This window comes from Anser brachyrhynchus (assembly GCF_964034855.1).
Source record: "Anser brachyrhynchus genome assembly, chromosome: 3".
Taxonomy (NCBI): domain Eukaryota; kingdom Metazoa; phylum Chordata; class Aves; order Anseriformes; family Anatidae; genus Anser; species Anser brachyrhynchus.
The window spans coordinates 48,418,657-48,430,746 of NC_137696.1; the positions used below are offsets into that span (position 1 = coordinate 48,418,657).

At 42.0% G+C, this 12,090-nt stretch overlaps 1 protein-coding gene across 1 annotated transcript in view; it reads right to left on the reverse strand.

Annotated features, from left to right (window-relative positions):
- Window positions 1-12,090, reverse strand: part of PGBD5 (piggyBac transposable element derived 5) — a 71,631-nt gene that overhangs the window by 36,668 nt on the left and 22,873 nt on the right. The window contains exon 2 of the mRNA XM_080585202.1: window positions 5,758-6,185. Within this exon, the coding sequence (XP_080441328.1) occupies window positions 5,758-6,185 (428 nt within the window). The remainder of the gene's footprint in view (window positions 1-5,757; window positions 6,186-12,090) is intronic.

Sequence of the window (12,090 nt, forward strand, 5' to 3'; positions counted from 1 at the left end):
GCTCTTTCTCTTGCCAAAATGAGGGAGCGTGGACAGGCAGAGAAATTGAAATGGCAGCCTTGGAGCTTGCACTTCTTGCTTCCTACAGAAAGGGTGGGGAGACAAGTGTGTTCCCCAACACCACCACCACATGCAACAGCTGTAAAGGACTTTGCAAGCAGGATGCTGTATGGGCTGTGCCTGCTGCTGGGACAGCTGATCCCCATCTCTTTTTCAAAGGAGGCAATCTGTTGTTTCTGGCACTGACATGGTTGTCTTATGACAAGAGTTATCTGTGTTGCCCCTTGCCAGCCCCATTAGTTTATACTCCCTCCTTCATCTCAAACTCATCTCTTTGCAAATCCCCATGCAGTGACACTTGCTCCATTCCCTTTCCCCACTCTTGCTGTGTCTGCAATGCCCACTTTTCCAGGAGCAGGCTTACTGCCCCCATGTCATATTCTTTCCTGCTTTTTTTCTTCCTAGAAAAAAATCTACTTTCAAGCTTAATTGACTCCCACACGTATTCCTGGCAGTCTCTTTACCATCTTTGACTCACTCTGCAGGCTCTCCCTTCTTCCTATTCTGACTTCTTTTGATGCAAGATATCTGTGGATTTCTTCACAGAAATCTCCCCCATTTTCTCCTCTCAAATCCCCAGTTTTGTTGAGGTATATGGAGCTCCTCATCTAGCTGTTCCACTCCCTCACAGCTATTTTGTTGTTGGTGGTTTTTGCTTTTTTTTTCCCTTCCTGTTCTTCATAGCCATCTTCAACCCTGCTAGGTCTTCTTGCTAAGATTTCACTCTTTTTTTCCCCTTCCATATGCACATGCACTCAAATTGCCAGAGTCCCATCTTAGACTCTTGTCTTTCCAACAATTGCTCCATCTCATGAAATCTTTCATTCACTGAACAAAACAGCTGATCACTGCCTGGAGTGCCTTTCTCTCTCCTCTGGTTTAGATCACCTCCACAGCTCTTTCCACTCCGTAACGCCACCCATCCTGCTCTCGGCACAGCCCAAATAGGCCGGTAGGCAAAGCCCAGAGCCACTAACTCGTCTGTACTCAGACTTGTTGCACTCCGCTGCCTTAGGTAATGAACCAACATGTCCTTCAGACATTATCTACCTTAGCTCCACAGCCATCCCCAACACAAGCTGTCTCTTCAGTCTGTCCCCTGGAGAAACTGCCCCAGCCAGCCCTGTCTCTGGCTTTCGGTGGGTACCATCCAGCTGTGAGCAGGGTCCCCTGGGGAACTGCACTTGTACGCACAGATTCACCTAATGCTCCTGTGATGGTAGCTTGCATTTCTGCTTCCTTGCTTCTGAGCTCCTCCCACCTAAGCTGAATTCTCTGCAAGCATCTGACATCTCTGCTGCTTGAATATCCAACTGTCAGTTCTGCTTTTGTTACGCTACATTTGAGAGCATCTCCTTTCCCTTAAGATAACCCCTTGCTATCTCCTTTTCTGGTCCTTGCAGCCATCCCTCTCCTCCTGCCGCAGATCTGTGAATCTCAATGTCAGACTTTACACCCAAGTCCCTGCAAGGGGCTCTGAGCCAGGCAGTGCCTGCGTTTTCCATGCTTTCTGAATAACAGCTCCAAAATACATAGCTTTTCCAACCCACCCACTCCGTAAAGTTTTCATCCAAGGTCACAGACGCCTGGCAACAGTTCTCCTTTTGGCCTCAATATGAGGCAGCCCTGCCCTAATGATTCCTGCTGGTAAGCCATTCTCCTAGGCCATCACAGCAGGCGATATCACTTCTCTCTGTTTCTCTCTGATAGCTCTCCTTCTCCAATATATCAGACAGGCTCTCTCTCTTCACTTTCAAAGACCCGTTCAACCTATCCATATTTTACTGATCCTCTTTGCCATATTCAAAGGTTAACTGCCACCTCCAATGGAGCCATGATTTAAAGCTCCTCTCAAGATCCTCTGCCCATTTGTTCAGTCTTCAATTGACTTTCTTCAGAAGAAAATCAGTTCTTACAGCACTCCATTACCATGAGGTCATTTAAAAACAGCCACAAAGCTTCATCACTTTCTGCTGTCAAACTCTCCCTAAAGTCTGGCTTCGCCAGAGGAACAACTGGCCAAGAACTACAGGACATCAGAAATTTACCTTGCTACTCAATATCTTTACTGTTCCTTTGCCTGTCCGTCTTGATCCATGTCTTATACATGGCTGGCACCCTCTGAATACTTATGATCTTTGTGTTATGCTCACAGAACCCTTAAAACAGAGCAGTCCTGGGCTGCGACCAGGATCCTTGCTCACAAAGGATCTTTTTGAAAATAGGGAAACTGAGACACAGACGTATGACTTAAACAAAATCTTGTAATTTGGAAATTCCCAATACCAAATCAACATCTAATTTTGAGAACACAGAATAGGTACAATTTAATCAGCCTCTTTAAACACCTTTATATTTTTAGAGAAGCCATTGCCTAAAGCTGTCAACTGGTTTGGAAGAACTATGATACCACCAAGAGCAAAAATCAAACAAGCCCCTTAGTAACTGGCCCAATTAGAGCAAGCACTGCCTTCAGAGGATGAGGTTAGAGTTATGGCTCTGTTTTTGCTAGGGAGCTCATTGCCTGAAGGACTTAAGTCAGCTGCACAAACGTGCTTAACTGCTCCCAGCCGACATTTCACTGAGCAGATCCAGCTATGTCTGGTTCCAAGACGCTGAAGAGAAGATGCTTTGGCAGGAGAAGGAAGGGCAGAGTGCACAGAGCTGTATACCCAACCTCCCCCATACCGACAACAATCTTGTGTAGTCACATCCTGCTGACAAGCACATAAATACTCAGCAGGCACAGAAGGGTATTTGAGCAGTGATGTTATTTTCCATATCTCTGCTTCCTTCTGGAATTCAGTTTATGTCCTTGGCAGGTGAGTACCCTTGAATTTGTTGCAGGGTACCTTCTGAGCTTAATCAAGGTGCCTTCCCTGTTTTCAGGCTTCCACTTGCAGATAGTAACACAGCTACAAAGCTACGTGGAGCCAAGCAACAAGGAGATGACACTGATTCTAGGAACTGAATCCCTAACTCCAACTTTTCTCGTTCAGGTACAGGCAGCAGCGATTTATACTTGAGTTGTTGGGGAGGAGTAGGACGCAGAGAATATTCCTGTCCTTCTTATACAATCTAGGTCAGAACACCATTTCTGTTATTTCTGAAATTGAAGCTTGCACTGATGATACACAATTACATGTTCTGGACTTTCAGTGCCTTCAAAGACTAGAAAGTAATTATTTCCTTCTGTTTGCTCAGTATATTTAGCAAAATAATTATAACTCACTAGATCTTTTCTTTGTTTTGGTATATTGGCTTAGTTCTCTCTCTCCCCTCAATCTGCTTTCATAAAAAGCGCAGTGTCATTTTTGCATGCACACTTTTGGGGGATTGACGGGAAAAAAATATCTGAGAGAGAAGCTTCAATTAAAGAGTCTTTTCTAGCTCTTCAAAAGGAAAAGACCAAAGCTACAGAAGAAATAACTAAGAAAGCAGGTGATACACTGCCTGCCTGACTCCAAGACTGTTGGTTCTGTCCACAGGAATGATTTAAACATGGCAGCCTGCTAACCCATGTTCTGCAAGTCCACATTGCCAATGGAAGAAAGGCAGTAACAAGAACATCTACGAGCCCAGACAGCCTGGCTGCATTGAACAGCCCACATCATTCCTCTGCTTGATGCCATTTATAGGACATTAGCCTAAAGTTTGATTATAGATTGTGGTTCAGGCACAAACCACCTGGATACCAAAAGTCTTATGTTTAAAATGGAGATGCACATTAAGCAACAAATGCATTTTGAACATGGGATTCCAGGTATTGCTGACTACAGAAACCTGGGCCCCTCTTGCTAAAATGCCCATTCAAAAGCCCATCTGAATAGTTCTTTCCCCTTGCCTCTTCCCTTTGTTTCTATGCAACTGGGTTGTTATTTCTAGCCTCACTGAGTCTGACAACCTGGGATTGATGTTTACCGCAGTCTGCTAATCTGTACTCAAGACAATTTCCAGGGAGAGGTCTCTCCTGCTGTTTTGAGCAGATGGGGTCCACGTCCCTTGAGACAGGTAGCGTGTAGCTCTGCCTGATGGCACCCAGAAGGGCGTTAGGCACAAGGCTCCTTCTGGGAGCAGGACTGGAATGTCCCCCAGTAGGCTACTGAAGCTACACCAGACTATTTTTAGCAACAGATTCAAAACCTTTTTCTTTCTCTCAGTTATTTTTGAAGCAGTATTTTAGTGCTTTTTGTTCCGCTCAATACCACTGACACATGCTGTATAGAAATCACTGACGTAAACACTGAAAAGGGGGCACAGAAGTGAAGGGGGGAGGAAGAGAATTGGGCTGTCACTTTTTCTTCCTTTTTTTTCTTAAAGTAGAATCTCCTTACCAAGCTTAGCACAAGCATATGCTTTACTTGCAGAAATTTAGAGGTTTTATCACTGCAAACAGGACACTATGGATTTCATCAATTCAGTTTTCAGACCTCGTTTGGGAAAGGGAGAAGGGATATACATGCAAATCAAATTTTTTCCTTTAATGGATTTGCACTCTCAGTATGTCCCACAGCACACCATTATAAGCATTTACATTAGACACAGTGATCACATTTCTGAACCCTTTATCTTGTGCCCATTGAAGTCAGTGGATAAGGATTAGATTTCATATCTTAATGAGAGCTTGGTCCCAATAATACCATGCTTCTAACAGCCTGTCTTGTCTTGATGGAAAGGCATCTTGCTAGCATGGCTTAGTGAGAACACTCCTGCTTCCCTTCTCCCATGTCTACCTTAATTGCTTTTTAGACAGATGAGTTGTCCTGGATTATACAGGTATGCTTTTTTATTGTCTGTAAAATAGACAGAAAAACTCAAATTACTCCCTGGTCACTCCCAGTCTTATTTTTAGGCATACCTCCATGGATACGATGTATCTATGTCTCCATTTATTTTGTACAGTGGGCAAAAGCCTATGCTTCAATGGCAAAACAGGAGGGAAAAGGAAGATGCACATAACACCTTTTCCCAATGGCTGTGTGAAATCAGTTTATATTCTGAAAACATAGAGTTGACTGAAAAGTTATTTCAAGCAGCAACGTATTTCACATTAATTCCTTTTTCTTTCCAGACTTTTGAACATGACCAGCAACTCCAAAAGGATTTCATTTGTAGTGGAACAAAGTTCTTTTCAACTGTACAGCTGTAGTCAGACAACCTCTAGCTTCCTAAGTTTCTATATTTAGTTTCTTACGTTGTTTGCCCAGTCTCCAGAGCAGTCTTCCTAGAGAATGGCTTTCTGTTGTGCCCCTAATAGTATCTGGAAATGAAAATTCACTGAAGTCATTTACTTTATTTCTGGTAGTCCAGAAATATTTCCAGTTCACTGACACTTTGGTTGTATACACACACAGCAATAAGTTCTTCCATGAGAGCACCACCCATCATCAAAGAAAAGACTGGCACAAGGCACAGGCTGACAACCGCGGCAAGCAAAGGCACCTGCCCTCTGCTTATTTCGCCTTTTCCCCGTAGTGGGGGGAGCGGGTAGCTGTGCTGCTGCTTCCCAGGAAGGCCTGGACCATAACAGCAAGCACCTTCCACTAAGGTCAAGGCTGGTCACTCCTAGCAATCCCTAGGAGTGCAAGTCCTAACTCTTTCCACAGGCAGCTATGGTCTGCGTTTTCAGTCATAGCAAGACAACCTAGAGCATGTAGGTTGTAGTTACATGTTCCCTGCCAACAGGTCAACTCTTACCTGGGCTTGTGAAGGTCTAAAAGCAGAGTCAAAGCCATTCTGCAGAGAGTCCAGGAAAGGCTGGATTTTGTAGAGGCCATGCGTTGTCTGGCTCGAGCGGAAGGCCACAATGTGGAAGTACTTCAGGATCTTTTCAAATCGTGATTGTGTCATGATAAGTGCAATGCTCTTGTTGCTGTAGAAGCCGCTGCTCCAGATGCTGAGAACGGACTCACAGTGGTGGATGCTGGTCGATATCATATAGCCTAAGAAGGCCTTCATTTCTGTCAAGGTGACATCAATCCAGGTATCGTCACTACCGAACCTCTCCTGGTACTTCTTGGCATACATGTTGGTTTGGACCACCATGTTCTTTAGCACGTTGTCAGGGACAAAGAGTTGAAAAAAGTCCATGGCACTGGCAGTCAAGGGCATTTTTCGTGTTGGACCTAGGACAAAAGTAGGAAAGGAAGATAAGCTCACTCCTTATCATCACAAGGCATGTTCAGATTGCACTAGCAATTTAAAGCAGGATTAACTTGAGTATCTGACATGAATTAGCACATGCAGATCTGAATTAATTCCCTTGCCACAGTTGCAGTGGAAACACACGGAGCTCAGACATGACTACTTCGGGTCAATACACTACTTCGGATACCATTAGAAAATTAACCTGTGTAGACCCAACAGAAAGCAATGACTACTCAGTCAGGACATTTTGAAAACCATACCAAAGTGATGGCATGTCAGCTAATTGCTTTGGAACTGTACCCACCATCTTACAGATCTCCTCAGGAACTTCCCCTCTATAGTCTGTCTTCCTCTACATGGCTAGTCTCACTATCCCATATCACACGGGATATTTCTAAGCATTACAATGCACATCCTGGTCCTCTTCCTCACAGAATGGAATAAGCCTCACAGTCCTATGCTGTCATTAGTCTGGCTTTTAAATGATCTTGCACCTTGTGGCAGGTTTCAAGTATTTATTTTACTCCAAAGGAGGCACTAAGGGTTGGCAGCTCTGTATCAGCGTAACAAGGTTATCCAGCCAGACACTAGATTACATTAAGTCGAATTAGGAACATCGCGCCTGCAATACCAGGGACGCAGACACCAGTCCTCACAACCTTCTCTAATCCCTTCCATAAGCTTATTAAGCTCAATTTTAAAAGTAGTGTTTTTCATGCTCCTCGTGGCAGTGCTTGAGTCACCAGGTAAGGGCTGCAGGGACAGGGACATTCCCTCTTCTCCTGCAGAAGCTGTGCCACTGCCAAACACACAAAATCGATGCACCTGATAGGGGCAGCACGGACAGGCATAATGGACAGGGCAGTGCTAAGAGCAAGCAGCTCTACATCCCCGTGCAGGACAGCTGTGGGTAATGGTCATGACACTAAGAGTTGGATACCATAAATATTGTGCCTTAGTTTAACGGACTCCCTTCAGTCTTAGGACCATCCGAACAATGTTCTTCCTGATGGAAAGCAGAAAGCACAGTTTCTTGTTTAAAGTTCTGCTGAACAGAAAAGAGCCTTCCTAGTATCGGGTGGCTGACTGGGTCTCGGCATCTGCTCTCCCAGCTGAATCTGAGCAAGAGTTTTGCCATTCTGTGATCTGGAGCTGCAAAGACCCTCTAATGTGTTGGTTAGGTCACGTTCTTCTGTACACCCAATTTCAGTTCACATCCTAAGTTACAGCAACAACTACGTCTTGCAGAAACATTGCATGGAACAGTAATGCTTAGGAACTACACAAATTCTGTGCTTGGACTTGCTCTAAGCCTTAATATTTGGCTACCGTCTGGTGAACTCAAGCTACTAGATGTACAGCAAAAATGACACCAAGACATCAAAGAAATAAACCTTCAGATTGCAGGGAGAGCATTAAAAAAAAATTTAAAAAAATGTTTTTCCAAGTACAGTGGGGAAAGTCATAAATTAAAATTGGAAAGAAAACTTTAAATATGTGAGATTGAGAAACTGGAAGTGAAACAGTTCAGCTGAAAGCACAAGAGTAAGAACTCCACACAAATCATGGTCTGGTAAAGGCAGAGCAGAAATTTCAGCTTAAATGATAAAAGGTTTTCAGTATCAACTGAAAACTATGGGGCTAGAATAAATATACTTACTTAACCTGAACTGCTATTGCAATAATAAAGCCTGTTACAAAGAGTTCTTTTCTTTTGATCAGGAGATTTATATTCTGCTAGCACACTCTAGACTGTTATAGCTGGCATAAAATGCTCTACAAATGATTGTGCATGAATGACTTATAGTACATCACTCCCTCCTTCCCCACAACTTAATCAAGTTTTGACATTCTACAACAGATACAGTTTTCTGATAACAACACACTGCACAGGATGTATTCCTAGTTATATATGAAGCCTTGAGTAGCTGTTGAATTCACCTCCAGTGCCCAGGCAATCTTCCCAGTAGTAAAAAGAGGTAGCTTTTAAATTCTTGTCTTTAGACGCAGAAGCTGAAAGTGGGGGGTAACATTTCATATAAGTCTTGCCTATTGCAACCAAAATGCTTTCATAAAGCATTAGGTCTTACGAAGTGAAATATGTTGGTCTTGAGATAGGTCCATACAGACAATAGGTCTGCGCTGGATTTCACCTTTAGGAAGTCAAAAGCAGTCAGAAGCACAAAAACGTAATTTAGTACACTATGAAATTTTCAGTAGTGGCACAAGTTTACCTTGAAAAGTGATTACGGAAACTGCCAGGTAGGCTGGATAGGACACTTTTTTTCTTACCCAGCAGATCTGCTCCAATCTGCACAGAGCATCTCCTGTCTGCTCTCCTTCTTGAAATAAATATGCAAGATTGGTATCCCATTTGCCTTGCAGAACCCACACAGCTCTAGAAGTGAGCTGAATCACTTTCTGACTCAGTCATCAACCTAATTGTTGACTAAATATAATTCTGAAAGCCACTGTATAATCTTATTGTCTTAAAAAACAGCCTTTATTGGCCAAGTGAGCACACTTGATTCATAATTTACTGATATGCAATAAAAAACAAGAGTGACATTGAGTTTTTGTAGGAAGAGAACTGAATTTTTAACATGAATTGGGTTTTGCATAGTTAATCGCTACTCTAAAATAAATTGTTTAAATATGATCATCTAAGTAAACAAATATAATCCATATAGAGAGGAAACTGTGTAAGAGACCTAAACAGTGAATTCGCACTTTTTAAGGACTTCTTCATTGACTTAAATGACAACTAACCAGAAAACACTGATATGAAATAAGCTCACGGTTCTATATATACACTGTTTACCTTTCAAAGCCTTATTCAGTCAAACAAAATAGTGGCTTTGACAAGTCTTCCATTTTCCCATTTTCTACAATGAATGGGACCTCAATAAACTGAAAAAAATCTGCAGGATTTTTCAGGCATTCAGAATGAATATACAGTTATGACTGTATATCAAATTTAGAGTTTTCTCTCTTTCCTTCCTTAGAGTTTGTATATGGAGTATATATTTATTTATGTCAGGTTTTTTGCTTTAAAAATCAATCCGAATTTCCAGTATCGGTCATAGAGTCAGAGCACGAAAGTGTTCTTGAATTTCCAAACATGCAGCGAGACTGAGCGGTCTGTGCATACCCAGGTGGAATCACAGCTTTACTGAGTAACCTCTGGCTGGGCAGCACTCCTGCCATCACTAGCACTCAGGGCCTGCTTTAAATCGTGTTTGGCAGAATATGGGAAATAATATGATCTTAGAATCACAGAATCGTTAAGGTTGGAAAAGACCTCCAAGATCATCTAGTCCAACCATTCCCCTACCGCTAGAGTAAAAAGCCTAGTTGCTATTTATCTCTAAATGGAACCCTCTATTTTCTGTTTTCCACAAGATAATTTTTTTTTCCAAAAGGGAAACTCAACAAAATAGAATAGAATAGTGAAGAGTTGAGTTGAAAGGGACGTTCAAAGATCATCAAGTCCAAATGCTGGACCACTTCAGAGCTAATGAAAAATAAAAGCACATGCAAGCACAACATCTTCCTCCATTACGATGCAATGTGTACACACATACTTTCCTTCTTCCTCTTCACTTTGACTACCAGTAAAAACTTGCATGTGCAATCAGTAGCAGCCACTTTGCAAGTCACCACTGTTACTAGATCCCATTTTGACCAGATTGGTTCCACTTTCTGTTTTGCACTCAGAAGTAATGTCCCTGCCAAAGCCAACCAGCAGGGCCGTGGCTATTTAAATCATCAGAAGAGACTCAAAATAAATGAAAATGCTGAGCAAGCAAAGCCATTTAAGCCTCCATCCCGGAGGTGTGACTGTGGAGCAGAGGCTGGCACCTCACCCTCAGACTGCGTGCATTGCAGAGCAAGTTTTGAGTCAGCTCAGCTCAGGGCAAGGCGCAGCAGCCTTGCTAGAAGCCAACTTCTCAGCAAACACACACGTTGCAGAAAAAAAAAAAAAAAAGGAAAAAAATAAGCTAAAATGAAGCATCTATGTGACCCTCCTTCAGGCAGCCCCCCGGTATCCTCCCAGAACCTCCGGTGTCTCTCTTGGATGAGCCCCTGCCATTTGTATTTTTCCCACTGCTCCAACCTCAGCAGTGTTTCTGGCCTTCCTCATTGACTGGGACTTTAGAAAAAAAAAAAAGAACTTTGAGTGAATTGAGCGCTTCTTTACTTGCCTGGTTTGCAGGATTAAGTAATTTGAATGCACATTTTTAATAGGTTAATTTATCCCTTGCCATCTTTCCTGTTCTCATTACCAGTCAGTTATTTAGTAGCTCAGAGTTCATAGACTCAGAATAAAAGATGGAAAGTTTCAAAACCTACTTTAATACATCCGTGCTCACAACATAACATACAAATCTTAAAGAGGTCAGAAGCATTGCCATTTGGGGCAGTGTGAATCAGATGTGTGAAAAAAAAAAGGCTGTGGAAAAAAAAATTCTCTTTTTTCTCTGCTGTGCAAAAGACTTAGTGCTCTCATTCCAGGCGTCACTGAGGTTCATGACAAAATATACTGTTACCTTGACGGGCTGAGGTATTAACATATGTATACCAATCAATATCGTATAGTTTGGAAACAAATCTTGTACAGAGCTAATCCAGGCTTGACTTTGACTTTAATTTAAGTTCATTACCAACTGGGCAGACCCCAGGACTCCTGAATCATGCACCTTAGTGGTGGAAGCATCAGTTTGTGAAACTAGTGATTTAGAAGTCATATTATTGTCCTCTTTGAGTAAAAATCTACCAATTTGTAGCTGAGTACAAAGATGGCACATTTAGGTGCATTATAAACAGACACATACCTAATGAACAAGTCTAACCAGAATCTGTTATTTTCTGGCAATTGGAAAGTATTTTCTCCTCTGACATATGGCCCAGCTTTCAAAGAGCAGGGCTTGAAAAGCAAATTAATTCCTTCATCCTAAGTCCAAGCAAAAAGAGACTGTTTTATATTCCTGTGAAGTTACTTCTCCCAAAGTACAAAACGTGATTTTGGGGTCTTATTTAGAGAAAGTCAAAAAATGCTGATGGCGAATTGCTGTCAGAAAACAAACATTCATCAAAAAAAATCCTGATGTGTTTATGGAAAGTGTCAATTGATGAAATATGGCAGACAGTTTAAACAAATTTTCATCTTTCTCAAAGAGTACAGAGCAATATAAAGAGCTGGGAAAAAAAAAAACAACAAAAATCAAAAACAATGTTTTCTTATTTCCCAACTTAATTTTTTTCAGAACTTCTGTTTCATGCTAAGTTCTCTCACGTAAGCTTTGGAAGCACTGGAGCTTATCTAGCTTGCCAGAAAAATCAGTTTTCATATCAGCTCTGTTCTTAATGGCCTGGAAGAAATGTACATCAGACCATTCTCAAACCAGAGCCAGTCTGACAGCCTTATGACAAACCTGTCAAGACAGCCTGAAGTGACAGCATATAACAGTTCTCTTCTGTATTTTATTCCAGTTTATTTTGGATACTGCCCTCCTGCAGAAACTTGGCAGCAAAGTATCCAGGTCTTTAATGCAGCGTATCATGATGTATGTATTTAATTCATCTTATTAAAAACCAGCAACCAGATCTTCAATAACAACTCTACTTTGTCAAGACAAAGGAGTCACCTTAATTTATATCAGCTGTGGTTATGACCAGTATTTTGCAGCATGTAGAATTTTTGCATTTGTTATTTTGGTAGATGAACCTTACTTCCCTTTAGAACAACCTAGCATGAGAATTCTGTACAAATTACCAAGACTTGAGCCATGCTGTGGAGTTGCTTGGAGCTCGGAGACAACTAATGAGGATACAAGGGGAAAAAAAACACAGAGACTACAGGGGCTTTCTTATATGAGAATG